This window comes from Phyllostomus discolor, chromosome 5 (genome assembly GCF_004126475.2).
Source record: "Phyllostomus discolor isolate MPI-MPIP mPhyDis1 chromosome 5, mPhyDis1.pri.v3, whole genome shotgun sequence".
NCBI classification, from domain to species: Eukaryota; Metazoa; Chordata; class Mammalia; order Chiroptera; family Phyllostomidae; genus Phyllostomus; species Phyllostomus discolor.
Genome location: NC_040907.2, coordinates 70,310,181 through 70,330,498, shown reverse-complemented (window position 1 = coordinate 70,330,498; position 20,318 = coordinate 70,310,181). Strand labels below are relative to the sequence as shown.

Here is a 20,318-nt window from a genome sequence, read left to right as displayed (position 1 = left end):
GCACATTTGGGCTTTTCATGTCACTGGTAGTCCTCATTGTTCTGCTCCTGCTATGTCCTGTTTGGGTGGTGAGTGGCACAGCTGGGATGCTGGGACCCAGGGTGTACCTGGAAGTGAGGAGTTTATCCATTTGGCATCTTTGGCAAAAGCCCATGGGGTTACTGCCCATTTGATCAGTAGCCCTTCTTTATCACAGGGAGCTGGTTCTGGGGATCCTACAGTTTCTGGAGGATACAAGGTGCTGCATGATGTTCAGAGCTTCTGTTTGGAGCCAGCACTGCTCTAGCCCTTGAAAACAGGGTTCATATATGCTTTCCTAGCAGTGTGGACAGGAAGGTTATGAATTGTGGACAGCGAGGAATGAATTGGGACCTGTCAACCTCGATGCATCAGACAACTCTTGTGACCTGAGGTGGGGATGTGTATATATGTGTGTGTTTAACAAACAGCATGCGCCATGTGCTAGCACTCTTCTAAGCATGTTACATATATTATGTTGTTTAATCTTCAGAAGAAGCCAATGAAGTAGGTACTCTTATTATCCTCATTTGATGATGAGGAAACTGTCAGAATGAGAGGTTGAGTTAACTTGTGCAGGGTCGCATAACTACTGAATGGTGGCTAGAATCCACATAAAGTGCTTAGAATAGGCACATCCTAAGTGCTCAACATGTGTTAGCTGTAGTAATAGTGATTTTTTTTTAAATGATGGGAATTAGTAGTTTGGGCTAGATTTCCCCTACTTTCTCCTTCTATGTCACACATCCCAGATTTTGATCCCGGGATTGAATAAAGTTATGCTTTGAAGGAGAGCAAGTTGGTGTAGCCAGGGATAGTGGGCCTTAATTGTACACTGTTGTCTGGACAGGGTTCTCCTTTTGCAGATGAAACACTTAGGTTAAATGCTTGTCCCTGAGACCTAGATGTGGGAGGTGGTCTGATCACACCTGACCGTGTATAACCACAGCATTCCTAGACACCACGGGAAGCTTCAGACACAGTGTCAGCAGTTGCTCTACCCATGGCTAGAAGTTAGCCATGGTGGCTGCCACCTTAAAAACAGCATTGTATTCTAAAAGTGATTGAACTCCCAGGTGTTTTAAGTCCATTTTTCCTTTGCTTGGAGCCCCTGCCATTATCCCTCAGTCACAGATAGTGCAAGGGAGGTAACTTGGTGACCTCTTGAGGGACAGACCTAATCCAGGTGCCCCATATTTTACAGAAGTATAAATGGAGAACTCATTGGGAACAGTCACACACCACTTGACTCAGGGCATGACTGTGATGTCATCTGCAACCCTGATCTCCAGCCTGGAGCCACTAGTGACTGTCCCACAGACAGGACTTCAGAACTGAACTCCAGCCACATTAGGGCATCACTCCCTGGCCCAGTGAGGAGGTGGCGTGGCATCTCAGCAAAGTGCATTGTGAGAGGTTTAAGTACTGGGACCTAGGTCATGCCAATATTTCACGAAGGTAAAGGTTTATAAACTGCTTCTTGACCTGTCTCGTTGGCCCATCTCGGGATCAGCTACACCAGGATCCCTGCTTAATGTTGAATATCTGCATCACCCTTGGCAGTGTGGGGATCATTTCTTTAGAGATGGTAAATGTGTTCAGTTCAACCTTCTGAGTGGTGGTATAGGAGGTCACCTTGGTCACCAGAGACTGTTCAGTGTAGACAGGACAATGGGGGTGAACTCAGGAACATGGCCTGCCTTTGGCTAAGAGCTAATGTTAGGAAGTTCAAGAGGGCTGCAACCAGTTTTGGAGCTGAAGCTCCCTCATCCCCACCATCCTCCCTGCCTCTCTGCAATGGAAATGTCCTTTAGAACCTCGTCTCCTGCCCCTCCCCCAAATTGTTCTTAGGTCTGTGGTTGCTGGTCCAGAATATGCAGCTCTGTTCCTCTTGGGCATGCACCAGCCATTCACCAAAGCCAGAGCTTATCCAGAGAAAGAGAATCAGTAAGGGATACATATGAAGAGATTCATTGCAAGGAATTGGTTTATGTCATTGCAGGGTCAGGCAAGGCAAGTCAGGAGGGGCAGCTGGAACTCTCAGGCATGAGCTGAGCCCCAGGTCTGCTCTTAAGGCCCTTCAACTGATTGAATCAGGCCCATACAGATTGCTTAGGATAATCTCCATTACTTAGAGCCACCTGATTATGGACTTGAGTCATGTCTACAAAATACCTTCACAGCAACATCTAAATTAGTGTTTGATTGAATAGAGGTGATAGGTAGCCAAACTAAGCCAACATATAAAACACCATCATTGAAACATTTTTATATCTTAAATCTATGCAGCCTGATAGTCTTGTTGTGCGGTTTCTAACTCTTATCATTCTCAGAGCCTGCAGTAGTCTTTGTTGTTGTTCTTTACTATAAGAGGTCTCTCTTCTTTCAGCCAAGCAATTATTTTGCTTCCATAACAGTCATTACTCTCTGTTTGCCCCTTTATTCTCTTTCTCCCCCACTTTCACCAGCACAGCTCCTCAGACCCTGGGGCAAGGGGAGAAAGAGAAGGAAACAAGAGGCAGGGAAGGGCATAACCCCTGCTTTGCCTCACTACTTTGCCTTTTCACTCTCTTGAAAGCCTGACCTAGTTTTTGGAGTCCAGCAGATGTGGTTTGAATCTGCACTTGTTCCCTTGCTAAAACAAAGTGACCTCACCTCTCAGAGCCCCAGTGTCTTCAGTTGTCAGATGTGAGGATTCAGAATCCATGAAGCATGTACTTGGTATGTGATCAGGAAGAGCCTTTATGGTTATTATCTCCCAGTGTGTGTTCCTATTAGAAGGCAGTGAGAGGGGCTCTGTCTACCCAATGATGCTGATTTCTTGATTTTGGTAGCTCTGTGGCAGAGTAGAAAGAGCTGCAGAGTGAGAAACGGAGTCTTCAGTTCTGTGGTCAACTATGCTTTCTACCAGCTCTGTGCCTCTGGCAGGTTCTTTAGCTTCCCTGATCCTTACTTTCCTTGTCTGTAAAATGGAATGTAGATAGTAAGTCCTAATGAAGAGGAACTCTGTAAAGGGGATTCTAGGAACCTATTTAGAACCAAGTGTTTGTCAAGTTCAGTATGTGGGTTTGAACCAGGATTGACATACTGGATGTAATTTAAAAGAAAAATAAAAGAAAGAATCCTCCCCAGTGAGGGATTTCCCAGAAGCACATTTGGAAGGCAAAAATAGATCAAGGATCATGGCAAGTAATAGTATGATGCCAACATTTAATAATTTTCCTGAAAAACACCCTTTAGATAGCAAATACACTTTAAATTTTGGGTCAAGCTTCTCCTAACATCACGCTAACATTGGGAGATGAGAAAGGGTAAATTTAGGAGTCCGGAGAGATCATTTTTGTGAAGCCATCGAGGATGCTTGTGTGGCCCCGGACTCTACAGTGAAAGATGGCATTATAAAGCAGCTCAGGCTCCATTAGCTTGTTACCCTGTGGGGACTGCATCTGTCTTTCAGATGGAGAGAGAGACTTTGCTTCTGTGTGTGTGTGTGTGTGTGTGTGTGTGTGTGTGTGTATTCACATGTACATATACTAAATATTTTTGTAACATTTCCATGGGAGATTAGAGTATTGCTTTTGTACTGGCTCACATTCAAGCTTGTGTATGTTTATGTTCGGAGGGCAAAATCTCAGAACTTCCCTCTTGGACATGTGGAAACATGTAGGGTGTTAAGAACAGAGAGCAGTTTCAATCCTTTAGTTCTTTATATTTCAGCAAAAATGAAAATTAAAAGCAAAGGATGAGCATCACGAATGTTTTGAGAAAAAATTGTTGAATATGTTTTAAGTCTTGGTTTTGAAAGAACATAACCTGGCTGTGGATACAAAATGAAAACACCCGAGGGTTCTAAGTGGGTGCGTGGGTTCGTGTTCTTGAATGCGCTGTTGGCGGGTGCCATCATCACATGGCTTATGAGTGTGAGGCTTTGCGAGTCACGACTGCAGGTTTATGGTCATGGAAGTTACTGTTTCTTTAAAGCAAAGTGAAAAAAATCATTGAGGCATGATATATGGTTAATAGAAAACACGTTTTAGATCACATTTCACATCACGTGGCTTTGGAGGAAACAGGCAAGCACAGCCCTCCCAGGAATTGAGGGGGAGAATGTGTGACTCTCCTCCCAGAATATAGGGTTCTGTCCTTCTTTGGGAGGTAAACATGTCACAGTTCCAGTACTGAATGCAAGTTTGTTTTTGCTGGACTTTGTGCACAAAACACATCAAAACATCATCTCCTTGTCGTCTTTCCGTGTGGGCACTGCAAGGGGTTCCAGGGCTGACCTGCACAGATCCTACTTATCCACAAACCTGAATTCTAGAGCAATACCTATTTTACTTTACCATGTCTTATTTCCCCCCTACAACTGAACTAGCAAACACGTGGCATGGTAGATGTTTCTGAAATGTCAGTATGTTTTTCCTTGCTCCATTTGTTTTCCTTGTTTTGCTCTTTCTATTTTGCTAAGCAGGCAACTCCAAAAAGAGATTTGCCTGGCACAGCATAGGCAACTCCAAAAAGAGATTTGCCTTGCACAGCATAGGAAATATGGTCAACGATATTGTGATAACCATGTATGGTGCCAGGTGGTGCTAGACTTATGGGGGAAGGGTGTTCTTTTCTAAATTATATAAATGTCCAACCACTATGCTGTACATCTGAAACTAATATAATATTGAATGTCAACTGTAATCAGCAATTAAAATACATTTAAAAACTTTTAAAATAAATTTTACTCATGTCTGCTAATACAGAGGATACTGTAAAATAAATATTATTGTTAATATCAAAAAAAGAGATTTGTCTATGTGCAGGAATCAGGAAAAAGGAATAGGAATAGTAGAAGTTGGGTGTAGGGCAGGACAAAAGGGGGAAAGGACCTAATTCTTATTGTGCAAGTGCTGAACTTTTACCAATGTTGAAGTCATGTGAATGGGTGAAGTTAGGTGCTTGAGTTAGAGGATCCCCACGGAGCTGTAACCTGAATAGCAGGCACTCACCCAACTGATAACAGAAGCTCCAAATGGACCAGAGCTGAGCTCAGGGGGCCCAGTGTGCACGTGATTCCTGGACCAGATCTTCCTCTGAGATCTCAGCAGGCTTTTCTTTATCTTGGGGGAGGTATGGCTCCTCTTATTTCAAGAGGCTGTTTCTTTCCTTTTAGACGTGCAAGAAGATGACTCCATCCATGACTTGGCTTTACTCTGTCCCTCTTGGCTTTTTTTTTTTAACCAGTGCAAGAGGAGAATACTCTTGCCTGTTTTTAAAGCAATCCTGCATGGTTTACAAAGACTATTTGGAGTTTAAATAATATTTGTATCTATGGCCTAGAGCAGTGATCTTCAAGCATGCCTTGGAATCTTGAGGGGAGGTGCAGGGAGATTACAATGCAGTTTTCTGGATCCTGCATTCCTACTTCCCCCTAAAATCTGCATTATAACATACTTCTATTTGTGTTATACTGGTCCAAGGATCACACTTTGGGAAGCACTGGGTTTGAAATATCTTCTTGACATTGATTTATAGTCTGAGACCGGACCAAAAAGAGAATGGATGGATGGATGGAAGTTATCAGTTCACCCTTCCTTAGGGTCATATTGGAGGAAGCTCTAGAGCAATGCCATCTAATAGAAGTAAAATGCAAACCACACAGGTCGTTTTAAATCTATTAGTGAATTTAAAAAGTAAAGGAAACAAGTGGAATTAATTGTAATGGTATATGTTATTTAACTCAGTGTACCCAAAATAATATCATTTTAACATGTAATTGATACAAAAATTGAGATTTTTTAAACTTTTTTCTGACTATATATAAGACAGTACAAAGTCTGGTCTGTGTTTTACATTTACAACACAGGTCAGTTGAACTGGCAGCATTTCAAGTGCTCTGTGGTGGTGTGTAGCTAGTGACTACTGTGTTGGATAGCTGTACAGCAGCGACAGACAGACACTTGGCACTCATTCCCGGCTGCTCCTGAACAGAACCTCGGCATCCTTCTCAGCACAGAATGCTAGGCAGGTGTGGCCAATTAATTGGACTTCAAGACTCACTCGTTCATTAAACAGAGACTTACTGACTGTCTTTTCTGTACCCAACAATGTTCTAGGTGCTTGGCATAGAAACAAAGCACATTAAGACTCCAGCCTCTGAAGGATCTTACATTCCAGTGGGAGGAGATGGGCAGTACTCATAATCAACAAGAAAATTATATGGCATTTTGTAAGGTGACTGTGCTATACTGTACCAGAGAAATTAGAACATGTAAAGCAGGTTTGGGGGGAGCTAAGATCACTAGAGTAGAAGCTGCTGGGTGGTCGGATTGTAATTTTAAATAGGCCCCATTGAGAAGGTAATATGTGAGTGGACTCAAGGGAAGTAAGGTGAAACTTCAGACGAGACTTAATTACCGAGCGTGATCTAGTGTGGCCTTATTTTCATCAAGACTGCTCACGAGGGAGCATTCTTTTAGCCGTTGGGTCAGGAAGGAGGGAGGAGAGAGGGGTGGGACCAGGGGAGGCCTTATAGTATGGCACTGTCCTCAGCAAAGCCCCTCTGTCCTTCCTCCCTGAAGACTAGAGCAGCATGGGGGGAGCTCAGAGAGAGACCAAGGCAAGTGCCAGACCTCTGAGTCAGCTGATGTGCTGAGATAAGTGCTAAAACGAAGAACCTCAGTTCCAGGAAAATGGGGACTGCGCCCATGAGCCAGGATTCGTTCCCTTCACTCAGGCTTGAGAGCTCTGTCCTGAGGCCTCAGTGGATCTGCGTAGGACTTCAAGAGTTAAAGCTTAAATACAGGTGTGGAAACAAAGGGGCTGGTTGCCTCTTTTTTTTTTTTTCCTTTTGCTTTTTTCTTGCTCTTTTGGACAAGGTTGTTGAATCTGATCCAGAAAAAATAATACACTTGGCTCTCAATGCCTTGCCGTAAGTTCTTGTAATAAAACTTCCAGCACTGGCAGATAGAGTAATGTTCTGCTCTTTAAAAAACTCTGGTAGCATAACTACAATTTAAAATACAAATGTCGTGCATGGTTTCAGTAGGAAGAGCATTCAGGGGAGGAGGCGGCTCAGTGTGGATCTCAGCAGCCTGGGCTCTGTTGAGCAGTCAAGTGCCCACAGATGCTTGCTAAGAATCAGGGTTCTTGGAGCCCAGTGCTCTGTTCATTTCCACAGAAAGACGTTTGTCATGTCAGGGAATGTCAGGGGATTGGGTTTTAATTAGCAAACAGGAGAAAAGTTCAGTGGATTCTGGGGAAGACATGGAACTACTAAATGATTTAATAATTGGTTGTTAGGCGGAATTATCGGGTGAAAAATCAGATAATTAGCTTTAAAGCCTGGATGAATGATCATTCCCTGGGCAGTGAGGTAGGAAGGGTTACAGGATGAAGGAATTATGGCATATCCTTTCCCGTAGGGAATAGCATCGAGCTTTCATCCCACAGAGCCAAGCACTGGGCCAGGCCCAGGAGATTCAGGATGAACAAGCTGCTCTCTTGACCCTTGAGGTGTTCTTTGTCATTTCAGGGTGGCAAGTCTGTTGATAAATAGTGTAGTTCATGTGAGGTGTGTACAAGGCACAGTGAGTAGCTCCACTCCAAGGAAAGAAAGGGTGGTTTCACAGAGAAGGTGATACCTGTGGAAGGACAAGGAGTGGTTACCAGGTGTACAAGGCGGGGAAGAGCGGCCAGGCAGGGAGCAGAATGTAAAAAGTCCTGGGAGCCTGAAACGGAATAACGTGTTCTGCTACCCAGAACATGTTATTGTGAGTGATTGCATATGACAAGTCCTGAGCACATGGGGAGTGATGGGAAATAGGGCGGAAAGAGCCCCTCTCTGACCATGAGCCAGTTAAGGCACTTAGATGCTATCCTGCACCATCATGAGTTGACTTCTGAGAGTATTCCTCCTCCCCAGTGACAGTGTGGAGGAAGGATAGAGGGAAACTGAATTGGCAGCTTGGAGAGTGGGAGGTTGCTGTAACAGTTTGGCTGAGACGTAAGGGCCAGTCATGGGGTAGTAGGACAAGGACATACAAATAAAGTAGAGGATGGCGGGTAGAATAAACAGCCCTGGGAAGTTTCTGCCACTTTATCCAAATATAAAATTCTTACTCTTAACATTTTTTAAAAACAATTTCATGTTCATTCATGTAGTTACTTTCCTTGCAACGATAATTGCAACCTTTCTCATATTAGAAAAATATTATGTTCCCTCTTTTTGTTTTGTTTGGTTTGGTTTTTTTTTTTTTTTTTTTTTTGCTATTTTTTACATCTATGTTCTTCTACAAACTTTAACCTAAGCCAAATTCTAAAAAGGGTATCACACCATCAAGATGAAGCAGGACTAGAGCTTTGACTGGATAAGTAGTGATATTAATATATTGGGTTGGCCAAAAAGTCCATATAGTTTTTCCTATAAAATAAGAGACATATTTTTTATCTTCACCAGTAACTTTATTGGTTAGGATATTTGAGTATGTTGGCTATTGCCCACATGGTATAACACTGATTGTTCTCAGTTAATGACTTGAATTGGTCACTATCGACTTCAGCTGGTCTACCTGACTGTAGAGCATTGTCCAGTGAGAAATTTCCAACACAAAACTTTGCAAACCACTTTTGACCTATTGGATCAGCCACAGCACCTTCTCCATACACTGCACAAATCTTTTCTGAGTTTCAGTTGCATTTTTACCTTTCTTGAAATAACAAAGCATAATATGCTGAAAATGTTGCATATTTTCTTCCGTCTTCCATACTTAAATAGCTACACAAAAATTCACGAATTGTGATGAGTTTTTAAAAAATGCATGCTGATATGACAGCTGTCACAGTGCAATCTAGCAAAATTGTTTCAAATGAAGTCAAAGACAACTAAGCACTACTAGAGCCATTGCACAGAAAACACCAAAGGAACTTTTTGGCTAACTCAATATTATGTCTTTATTTCAGTGGGGCTCTTGACAGGTCCTAGCATGCTGTTCTCACAGACAAGATGAAGGCAGTTCATGAGGTGACTGGGTTGGTGAACGACTTGGGACCCCAGCAAGTGCCGTTCAGTGTCTGTGCGTGGGTCAGTGTGAAAGTGTACCTGTAAAGTCACAGAACTGAGCTTAGTCTTTTCAGCTTCTCAGGGATTTAGATGAACGTGTAGAAGGTGCTCATGAACCCTGGCTGGCATAGCTCAGTGGATTGAGCGCAGGCTGCGAACCAAAGCATCGCAGGTTCAATTCCCAGTCAGGGCACATGCCTGGGTTGCAGGCCATGGTCCCCAGCAACTGCACATTGATGTTTCTCTCTCTCTCTCTTTCTCCCTCCCTTCTCTCTCTAAAAATAAATAAATAAAATCTTAAAAAAAAAAGAAGGTGCTCATGAAATTGAGAGCTATTGACAGCTAACAGAATAAGGAGTTGTATGTGGTCTCTAAAAACTGGAAATATGGATCTAAAGAATCAGTATAAGCCTTTGTTTTTTGTTTTTTTTTGTTTTGTTTTAAAGATTTTATTTATTTATTTTTAGAGAGGGAAGGGAGGGAGATAGAGAGAGAGAAATATCCATGTGCGGTTGCCAGGGGTCATGGCCTGCAACCTAGGCATGTACCCTGACTGGGAATTGAACCTGCGATACTTTGGTTCGCAGGCTGCGCTCAATCCACTGAGCTGTGCCAGCCAGGTAAGCCTTTGTTTTTATATGAAAAAAATCAATGGTATAAGGGAAGGATGTAAAGAGCCTCAATCTAAGAAAATTAAGACCTAAGGATTTAGGCTCCATCATCCCTACCACCATGTCCCTGGCCTGAGCTGCCACTCTTTCTCCCCTGATTAATTCCAAAAGTTTGTTGCTGGTGTCCACTCCTCGTCTCTCTTCAGCGCAGACTGGACATGACAGCCAGAGTGATCTTGTTAAAAGATTTGTCTGGTGTTTCGATGAACTCTCAGTATTGGCCCATCTCACCCACACTACATACCACAGTCCTTAACAGTGGTCTTCAAGGTCCAGCTGCACCTGCTGGGGTCCTCTTTGACCTCTGACCTTTACTCCTACCTGTCTCTCCTCACCCCTGTGTTGCACCCACACGGGCCTCCTGGCCCTTCCTTCCCCGCACCAAACCTTTACCCTTGCTGCTGGCTCGGCCAGGAGTGCTCTTCCCTTGGCATCTGCATGGCTCACTCTCCCATCCCCTGCAGGTCTGTGACAGCTCCTGGACTGCCTCAGTTAGACTTTCCCCATCACAGCATTTAAAGGTATAGTGTCCCTCTCCTCTTCTCTCAATGTATTTTTCTCCAGAGCACTGATTCCTACAGTCTGTCTTGTACTTATTTTGCTCCTCTGGCTTCCTTACTAGGCTGAAAGCTCCTCAAGCATAGGGAATTTTTGTCTTTGTCTTTTCTGCTATATGCCCCACACCTAGAACAGTGTCTGACACAGAGTAGGTGAGCACTCAGTAAATATTTGTTGGATGTATGTTTAAAGCATAAAATAATGAGTATGAGATAAGAGCAGGGTTCAGCTGATAGAAAAGCTAATGTGTTCTTGGGCTGCATATAATCATGGGCCTTATGCAGTGTCCCCATTCTATAGAAAGAGATTACATCATGAATTGGCTAGCAAGTGCAGCATCTGCAGGGCTGGTGTTTGGTTTGAGTTCTGAGGCCATCAGGCTGCTGTAGGGCCAGGAAGAGCTGATGTCCCAGTTTGAAGGCTGCTGGGCAGGAGGATTCTCTTACCATCGGGGGCAGGCCAGCCTTTTGCCCTGTGCAGGCCTTTAGATGATTGGATGAGGCCCACACACCTTAAGAAGTCTACCTGTTTTATTTACTCTACCAATTTAAATGTTAATCTCATCCAAAAACACCTTCACAGGAATACTCAGAATAGTGTTTGACCAAATATCTGGCACTCCGTGGCCCAGTCATGTCGACCTGTAAGATTACCCCTCACAGGACATTTGTCAGACCACACCCCAGCCCCAGGTCTTGTCCTCAGGCCATGGTTCAGACTCTGCTGGCAGGGATCTGCTGTCCACGGTGTCTGGGGAGGACCTGGGGGCAGCTGCAGTGCCCTAAAGAGGTGAAGTCGTGCACAGGGTCAACTGTCATCTTCAAACATTTGAAGGCTTGACTCATGGAGGAAAGAGGAAGGAGTTCTTTGGTCTGGAAGACACAGCTCAGACAAGTGGGTAGAAGGCAAACCGTAGGGACAGAAAGTAAGAACAGATATCTCCCGTCTCAGGAGCTAGCAGGCCTCCTTTCTGGAATGGTTCGAGCAGAGCCACTTGTGGCCAAGAGAGAAGTCTCCTGGTGCTGATTCTCTGACCTCGGGTGGGACATTAGCTTCTCTGAGATTGTTCCTCTGTACCACGGAAATCACCTCATAGGTCTTCCTGAGGGTCAGGCGGGAATAGCCACATCTTCTAGAACTCCGTGAGGGCTGGGGGAGGCCTTCACCAGAATCCAGCTTTGTCAGAGCCAGGAGAACTAGCAGTCAGCAGGAATGCTGACTAACCCCTTGCTGTAGCAGAAAATTTCCACTGACCTACAGTCAGGGACATTTCACTGCTCCTGGCAGCTTTGCTTTCTTCTTATTGGAATGTGCTTGGGGAGTGGCACTTCACTCCTTTTCCAAATTCCTCAGCCCTGAATGCATGATCCTGGCTGCTGCTGGGCCAGGAGAAGACAGACTGGAGCAGGGCTGACTTTGCACGGGGAGACCAGCCAGGAGTTGCCCTTCTGGGCTACACTATGCTCTCACTCTCCAGTGACCTCAGGACACGTTCCAGAGTTGCCCCCTATTCTCTTACTGACACTGTTCATATCCTGACTCTGGAATGTTCCAGGCTGACGTATCTCACCTTCCACTCTGTAGAAATGTACTATGTGTATAACGTATTTAAAATTCCAGAGCTGTATTTTATGGCTGTAGCATAGGTGGGAAGAAGAGGAACAGAACATCCAGGGATGCATGCCTAAACATTCAGAACTGTGCTGGCAGTGGGACAAAGGCCTCTGGACTGTTGTGGTTTATTTTGGTGACAGGCTTAATAAAAATGACTTTTTAACACAAGTGCTTTTCAGTGAAAAGAAAATTTTACTACAGTGCTTAAGTCAGAAAAGCAGATAAACATCATTTGAAGTTGTGTATTGGGGAGTAGTGAGGCCTCAAAGGACTCACGCAAAGGTTGGCACGGTTATTGTTTGGCAGGTAAACAGCTCAGGGTTTTCTCATGCTGGTGATGTCAAAACAAGACCGAAGCTAAGCGGTGCCCACTGGTTTTGTTTATGACTGGCATTGGGACATTCATCAAATGTCCTGACCACACTCAGTAGCACTTTGTGGTACTTGATACATAGTAGGTGTTCAATAAATGATAAGTACTATTAGTGGTCATAGTTTACAGTCAGGTTATTAATGATTAGTTCTGGGCTTCCCAAGTCAATACAAACAGAAAGGTTCTCTTATTCTGTTGTATCTTTATTTTTATAGATTTTATTTATTTATTTATTTGAGATGTTATTATTTCTTTTCAGAGAGAGGGGAAGAGAGGGAGAGAAACATCAACATGTGGTTGCCTCTCATGTGCCCCCACTGGGGACCTGGCCCGAAACCCAGGCATGTGCCCTGACTGGGAATCAAACCAGCAATCTTTATGTTTGTAGGCCAGCACTCAATCCACTGAGCCACACCAGCCAGGGCTCTTTTTCTTTATTAAGTACTAAATGGCCCGACTTACAGCATAAAAGGGCTGTCAGTTTGGGGAGCCAGTTTGGGGATCCAGCAGATGTTTGAGTGGTGGTAACATTCAGTCAGTCAGACATATGGCGTGGAATTTCTCATAGTACTATGGACATTTTAGATAATTCTTTGTCATGAAAGCTGCCCTGTGTATTATTGTAAGATGTTTAGCACACCTCTGGTCTCTATGCACTAACTGCCAGTAGTTGTGACAATCACAAATGTTTCCAGAATTGCCACAAGTCCCCGGGTTAAAACCACCTCTGGTTATTAAGAACCACTGGTGCAAGGAAAGCTGCGAGGTACCCACACTGGGCCTGACCTATAACAGTGTTTTTCAAATTATAGATCCCTCAGCACCCATTAAGGCAGGGCTTCTCAATCACAGATGAACATTAGAATCACTGGGGAGCTTTGAAATATTCTGATGCCTGAGTGCCACCCCAAAGATTCCCATTGATCAGGGGTGTGGCCTGGGCCTCAGGATATTTAGAAGCTCTTAGATGCTTCTAGCTTTCAGCCAAGAGAAAGACCACAGCATTAGTAGGTCATGGAATTAATTTGGTGAGGTACTTCTGTGCTCGCATCTGAAAAATATATGTGTATATATAATTAAATAGAAATTATTAATGCCTAGCACAATACTTAAATATTACTGTGTGTGTGTGTGTTAAAGTTGAAAACACTGCTATAAGCAACAGAATCATAAGCAAAATCCTTGCCCTCAACCTGCTTTTAGTCTGGCTATTTATAACTTCTTTAGAATCTACTTGCTTTTTGTTAATGATAAATAGTTAATATGAAATTTAATCCAAGACATTTATAGTTTTATGACTTGGGAATTTGTGAGTCTTTTTGCTTACATTTTGAGCTTTCACTATGACACTGATAAAGTTGGTTATTTTATAAATGCTAGCCAGTAAAGATGACATGCACATTTTTACTAAATGTGATTATAATACAGCAACAAGATGATAATTTTACTCCTCGCATGAGTTAAGTATGTAAACCATCATTTGCTAGGTCAGTGATGGTCTAAATACATTCAGCAAGAGTGTCGGACTTGCATGAAACATCCCGAAGTTTTATTAGGCTGAGTCCAACAGTCTCTTGACTTCATTATCTGTGGGAACTTGGGGGGTCTTAAAAAATAGAACATAATATACATCCACCTCACTGCTAGGAAGTGGTGTAATGTGGTAGGAGCCTGGCAGTCTCTGGCCATTTGTTTTTACCTCTGCTCAGGAGAACATAAACCAAAGAGACTCGGTGTCCCTGTGCTGGTGGTACTGTAGCCGTGGAAGACCTGGAAGTCAAACTCACTTGCTAGCAGGACTTTGGGATTGCATGCTCTGATCTCGGGCCCCTGACAGCACTCACCAAGGCTTCCTGCTTGACTTGAAACACATTACTTGAAAGATTGGCCTTCAATTTAGGTATCTGGACAATAGCAATGATAATTCGTATGATTACTCACAGTGCACACTCTGCAGTCTGTCATCACAAAGTTCTTTAAAAATCCAAAGGGACATCCTGTATGTCGGTAGCCTTGTCATTAGCAGGGAGAAGTAGCCTTGAGATTATTTCTCAAATCAGCTGCTGAAAAAAGATAACTTGCCTATATAACAAAGGGAAGAAGTTGGGTTGACAAATATCCATTAGTTGTCTGGTAAGAGTTCTCTAATTAGGATTCAGCTCCAGGTGACTGCACCACATTAAATATGCGATTCTCTTTCCTGTAGGTGTCTGAGGGTTCTTTGGTCCAATTTTCATCAAGAAACTTCTCATTGTCAGCAGAAACAGAAGAAAGGAACTTCCCACATGGAAATGAACATCTGTTAAATTGGGCCCGAAAGGAGTTTGGAGCAGTCACTTCATTCACCGAACTCAAGATAGCACGGAACATTTACATTAAAGTGGGGGAAGGTAAACTTTATGTGGTTTCAATTAATGACTGATTTATGACAGTCAGTTGTTTTCTTTTCTGAGACCAGGTGGTCAGGGCAAGGAATCATATAATTGCAGAATGCTGGAGCTGGCAGGGCCCTGAGGGCCTGTTTCCCCCACCTCCCCTCCTCCTCCTTTTCCTTCTGAGGAAACAGGCCTGGTAGTGGCCAAGTGAGAAAGGGGGGTGTGGCCTGGTTGAGAGAGGAGGAGCCGGAGGTAGCGGTGGAGGATTTAGAAAACAGCCGTGCACAGAAGTGAGAGAAAGTGAGTGGCAGGTGAGAAGCTGAGAGTGTGGCAAAGGAGGTGATAACTTGTGGCGTGAAGGAGGAGTTGGCAGGATGGGTCAGCAGTTAGGGTGTCCTCTTACCTGTTATTTTACAAACATTTGAAGCCAATATCACTTTATGATTTTGAGACATCAGTTAAATTTGGGACAATAGCAGAGGAAAAATGTTTGAACATATTTTTAATACCAAGGCATGTTGCAAGGATAAATTACTGGAGAAAGGAACTAATTGTATGGCCTTGATAAGAGATGGCCCGTTTTAATTTCCTTGCCTTGCAGAGGGATATAAATATTCCGTGGCTCAATTTTGAAAGTGTATTACTTTTTAACAACTTTTTTCATTATTATTTTTAGTTGAACATATTTGGAACCCCCATAAATTACTAGAAATAACAACTCTTGTGAAAGGGTCCTTGTAGTCAGGTGACTGTGTGAAAATGGCCCTTCAGGTGCTCAGCGTCCATCTGCTTTCTGTTGCATTCGCAGCAGTTGTCACCTCCTCTACAGATGGCACGCAGTGCAGTGCGGGGCAGGTTATGGAGCGCCTGTTCCCACCCCTTTAGGATCTGGGGTGTTTGACAGATGTAGGAAAGGTGAACTGCTGCTGGGGTGTGTGCTCCGTGCAGAGGCAACATCAGGCGCTTTCAAATGCACCCCACTTAATCCTGCCAGTAATCCTAGGAGGAGACCATTATTTCCATTATTTTACAGAGGGGTGAGTGGAGGGTGAAGCTAACTCGCTCAAATCCACATTTACTAGCAAGTGGCAAAAGCAAGAACTCAAACCCAGGTTTCCTGAATCTTGAGTCTAATGCTTGCTGCCTGATGCGATATTTTTAAGGCTTAGCCAAATAAGCACAACCTGAAAACGAAAGTGGGCCACCTGGATGGAAAGCCTTGTTCAGCAGATTAAGGAGAGGAGGAGTTTTACAATAAAAATTGGGTTCAAAAAGTTGAAGTTTGTTACTTAAACTGTCATGGTAGTCAGGTAGCTAATAATAGAATTCAAGTCCATTTGGAAGAAAATAAAAAATCTCCTAATAAAGGCTCTAAGCCCCGACCAATGGTCTGCATTTCTGAAACAGAATTCTAGTAGCATGAAAGAATGTTGATTATCCCTCCTTGGAATTTGTTAGAATAAGAAAATGTGTTGCAGGCACATTTAGACTCTTGGGCTCTGTTCTCTCGACAATACACAAGCGTCTGTCCACAGCCGTCACCTGCCCTTAGGGTGAGGGATTAAGTGACTTCCCCAAGGACACACAGGCCTGGGTTGGTGAAGAACTTAAAGGACGTGCTGTCCAGTCTAGTAAAAACTGCTTTGGTCCTTGGTAACACCTTTGGAACCTCTGAAACTTGACTCCAGCCATCCATTGGCTAGAGGTCATTGGCCCACACTGTGCAGGGGGACAGTTGAAGGAAGTAAGTCCTGGCTTAGGTCTGTCAGTGGCCCACGAAACAATGTTGTGTCTCATCATGGACTGGAGTCCACTGAGCAAGCCTCCTCAGCTAGCCTCCCAGAACCTGGCCTTTCTCTGCCTGACAGCCCAGGGACCCCAGGCTTCCTGTTGTGCTATCCCCAAGAGCTCTCCAAGAGTGGTCGCTGCTCCAGCAGCATCCTCTTCAGGTGGGAACTCATTAGAAATAGCACTTCTAGGACCCACCCCAGACCAGCTGAATCATACACTGTGGGGGTGGGTCCAGTCATCTGTGTTTTAAGGAGCACCGGAGGTGATTCTGATGCTCACTGATGTTTGAGAACTAGTTGTCTAACCTGTCCACCAGAGTGGAAGAACTGGGGAGTTTGGGGTTCTTATCCTAGCTGGTTTTATTAACTCTGATGCTTTAGGCAACACTGATTTACCACTGGAGCCTCAGTTTCCTCAGCAGGAAAATAGGAGTTTGCATCACCTCCCAGGCTCTCAGAATATATCATTCAAGGTCTCCAAGGCATTTGTCAGTCCTTTCCTGAAATACAAATAAGCATGTGACTGCCCCCTCCTCCCCACCTCAAACATGCCAGGTTTCTACCCGGGGATTCCCCTTTGTGGTTTCCTTTCTACTTGGCAGTTGGTGTAGGTTTTGATGCCAGGCATGCAGAAGGTCATTTTGGGGTGGAGGGGAACCACACGCACACATGCATACACAACAAAAAGTGATTAGCTTATTCACCTTAGTGACAATGGCATCTGGGACTGGAGCCTTTAATAACAGCAACTTTTAAGCAATTAAACTTTTACTTGTTACTTAGAAGGGTCACAACGTGGGTGAGTGCTTTGTTATATGCCTCAAATCTCATATCACCATTTGTTAATTCAGGAAATGTATACCATGGACCTACTATACCAGGCACCCCTGTGAACTGAATATGCAGACTGGGTCCCAGGAGGGTCCTGCTCTCTTGAGTTTGAGACTGGCCTGTCCCTGGCCCATCCATGCACCCTCTGATTCTTAATGAAATTTCAGCCTTGCCACCCCAGTATCACTTTCCGTCCTGTGATCTGGGGGAGGCATCCGCAGGGCTGCAGCTGCAGGGTGTGCATTCCTCATCTGCTCATCTGGCAAAACCCTCAGCAGATGTGGAGGGGAGGCTGCTCCAGCAGCCTGAGTTGGCGGAGTCCTGGCCTATTCACTCTGTGGGGGCTGTTAGGGAAGAATGCAGAGTGCAGAGCTCACGCTGTCTTGCAACCAGCCTGCATGCGGGGACTTCATGAGCTCCTCTGGTCCCCTCTCTTCTAGGGATGGCTCTGGGGGGGCCACGATGCATGCTGTGGACTTCTGCACAAGGGTAGTTGCACAAGTTTGGCAGGGGTGGGGAGGGCTTGATCAGCCCAACGTTGGACCTCCAGGACTGATTCCTCACTCCTCAGTGAGACTCGCACGTGAATTTGAACCCTGGAATCCCATCCAGTAATGAAAAGGGCAGAAATGTGTTTCATTAAAGTGCCAGGACTCTGATTAATTACCCCTTCTGAAGAAAGTTTGCTACACCTAGAACTTCCTTGACACTGGTCCCAGCTGTCATACTGCCAGCAGTTTCGAGTTCTGTTTAAATATTTAAACCACTGAATGGAAATCCCATCAACGACAGTGCTGTGTAAACGGTGTGTGCTGTTGGGGGAGTATCTCAGACTCTTGGTGCCTGCATCCCTTGCTCTGGGGGAGGAGATGAGCAGCCCTCAGCACAATGAGACAGCACTCATGAAGGCACCTTGTAAACCCCACAGTGCCATAGAACCACTGGCCATCTGTGCCAAGGTTGTGAGAAAGGATAAAAAAAAAGTCTGCCCGTGCTGCATTCCCCAAACTCCTACCTTTAGTCTTGAGAGTGTAAAGTGCTGTGAGGAATAAATAAGAGGGAATGATTAACAGTACATGGTGGGGTCAGCGGGTTAATTAGGTACCTGGTTCCCCTATTAATTGAAATAGCAAATATCCAAGGAGGAGCATATCTGGGGGTAGGGTAGATAATTGGGTTCAGTGTTGAGTATGCTGACTGTGAAATACTTAGTGGATTTTTAGGTGGGAGGTACTTGGCAGACAGTCTGCAGCTCAGACAGGGCGCCATGATCTGGGTACATGTGGAAGCTATGGGAGTGGCTGAGATCATCCAGGAAAAATATGAGACAAAAGGACTGAGGAAGGAAATTAGGTTCTTAGCCTTGGTTTCATATCAGGATCAACTATGGAGCTTTTCACAAAACAAGCCTCCAAGGTTCAACCTAGATTTTCCAAATCTGACTCTCTGGGATGAGGTCCAAACACGTCGATTCTGATGGGTACCACCAGTGTGGAAAGGATGAACAGAGGAAGAGCCCATGAGAGAGACCGAAAGGCAGGTCAGAGGAAATGGATGAGGACCAAGAAGTAGCACAGAGAGCAGCACTGGAGAGGGTTTAGACCAAAAGAGGCCAGTAGAGTTGATCCTGAGAGGCCCGTGCTGACCAGAGCCAAGGCATTTCAGGACAGATCTTGGAGAGACCTCAGGCCCTTCCCTAGCCCTCATGGTTCCTGTGCCCTGCCCTTGCTCAATGTTACTATCCTCTGTCCTTTGAGTCTGGTTACCAGGCAGACCAGGGATTTAACATGTTGTTTTATACCCCTGTACTTTCAGATCAAGTATTTCCTCCCACGTGCAACATAGGGAAGAATTTTCTCTCGCTCAATTACCTTGCTGAGTACCTTCAGCCCAAAGCAGCAGAAGGATGTGTGATATCCAGGCAGCCCCAGGATAAGGAAGTACATATCATCGAGTTAATCACCCCCAACTCTAACCCCTACAGGTGAGTGAGTGAGTGTGTGGTCCAAACTGAGATGAGATGAAAAAAAATATTTTTCCTGACTTGAGGCAGGGAGAGGGAGCCACAATACTTTGGGTGGGATCCACAGAAGCTTTGAAGAGGGGAGGAAAGGCACCAGTGGTAAATTTTATTCTCTGTGTCTTTCTCCAGATCCTCTATATTCCATTTGAGTTCTTGAAGCCTATCCTGAACTTCTTGGTACTAAGTAATAGGACACAGTCATTCTCGCAGCATCGTTATCTCCTATGAGGTTATCCCTGATGAGAAAATTACAAAATGTTTTATTGACATAATTATCATTTGAATAACATTCTCTTGTCATAAAGTTCTGTTCCTAGTGTCATCAGAGCACTTTTGCACTCAGAACTGCTCACTTCGGAGCGGTGTGTGTGAGGGATGGGGGTGGCCCTTCAGAGTGACACACAAAATAGCCATCAGATGTAACTCCCCTCTCCCTTGCGTTCTCGTTTTCCCTCTCCCACCACAACTTCCTGAGCCAGGACTGGAACTTTAACCCTCCTGAGAAATACAAATCGGCAGGTACAAAATAGTCATAAGGATGTATAGTACAACATAGAGAATATAGTCAGCAATATTATAATAAGTGTATAGTTTTAGGTGGGTTCTTGAATTATCAAGGGGCCACTCTGTAAAGTACATGATTGTCTAATCCCTATGCCATATATCTGAAACTGATACAGAATAATATTGATGTAACCTGCAATTGAAAGTAAAAAAAAAAAAAGAATTAATAGGGATTTTAAACAAAGAAATCAAAAGAGGAAAAGTCAGCCCTTCCACACTAGCCTGCATTTCATGTAGGCTAAAGACTTGAAATATAAATTTATATTGTAGAGGGATGTCAAAATTAAAGTTTTAATCAAATTTTGATTTGAAAAATGAATAAACTACAGATCACTTTTGGAAAGATTCCATTCTGTCCCACATGAAGAATTTTGTGAAAAATTAAAAGGGAAGGAGAACAGAAGCAATCTGGCGAATGTGCTGAAACATTAAGGCTTCATTTGTATATA

At 44.1% G+C, this 20,318-nt stretch overlaps 1 protein-coding gene across 4 annotated transcripts in view; it reads left to right on the top strand.

Annotated features, from left to right (window-relative positions):
* TGFBR3 (transforming growth factor beta receptor 3) overlaps positions 1-20,318 on the top strand; it is a 198,913-nt gene that overhangs the window by 135,855 nt on the left and 42,740 nt on the right. For all 4 annotated transcript variants that reach the window (XM_036026412.1, XM_036026413.1, XM_036026411.1 and 1 more), the window contains exons 5-6: positions 14,493-14,676; positions 19,098-19,266. In XM_036026412.1, coding sequence (XP_035882305.1) covers positions 14,493-14,676; positions 19,098-19,266 — 353 coding nt within the window. The remainder of the gene's footprint in view (positions 1-14,492; positions 14,677-19,097; positions 19,267-20,318) is intronic.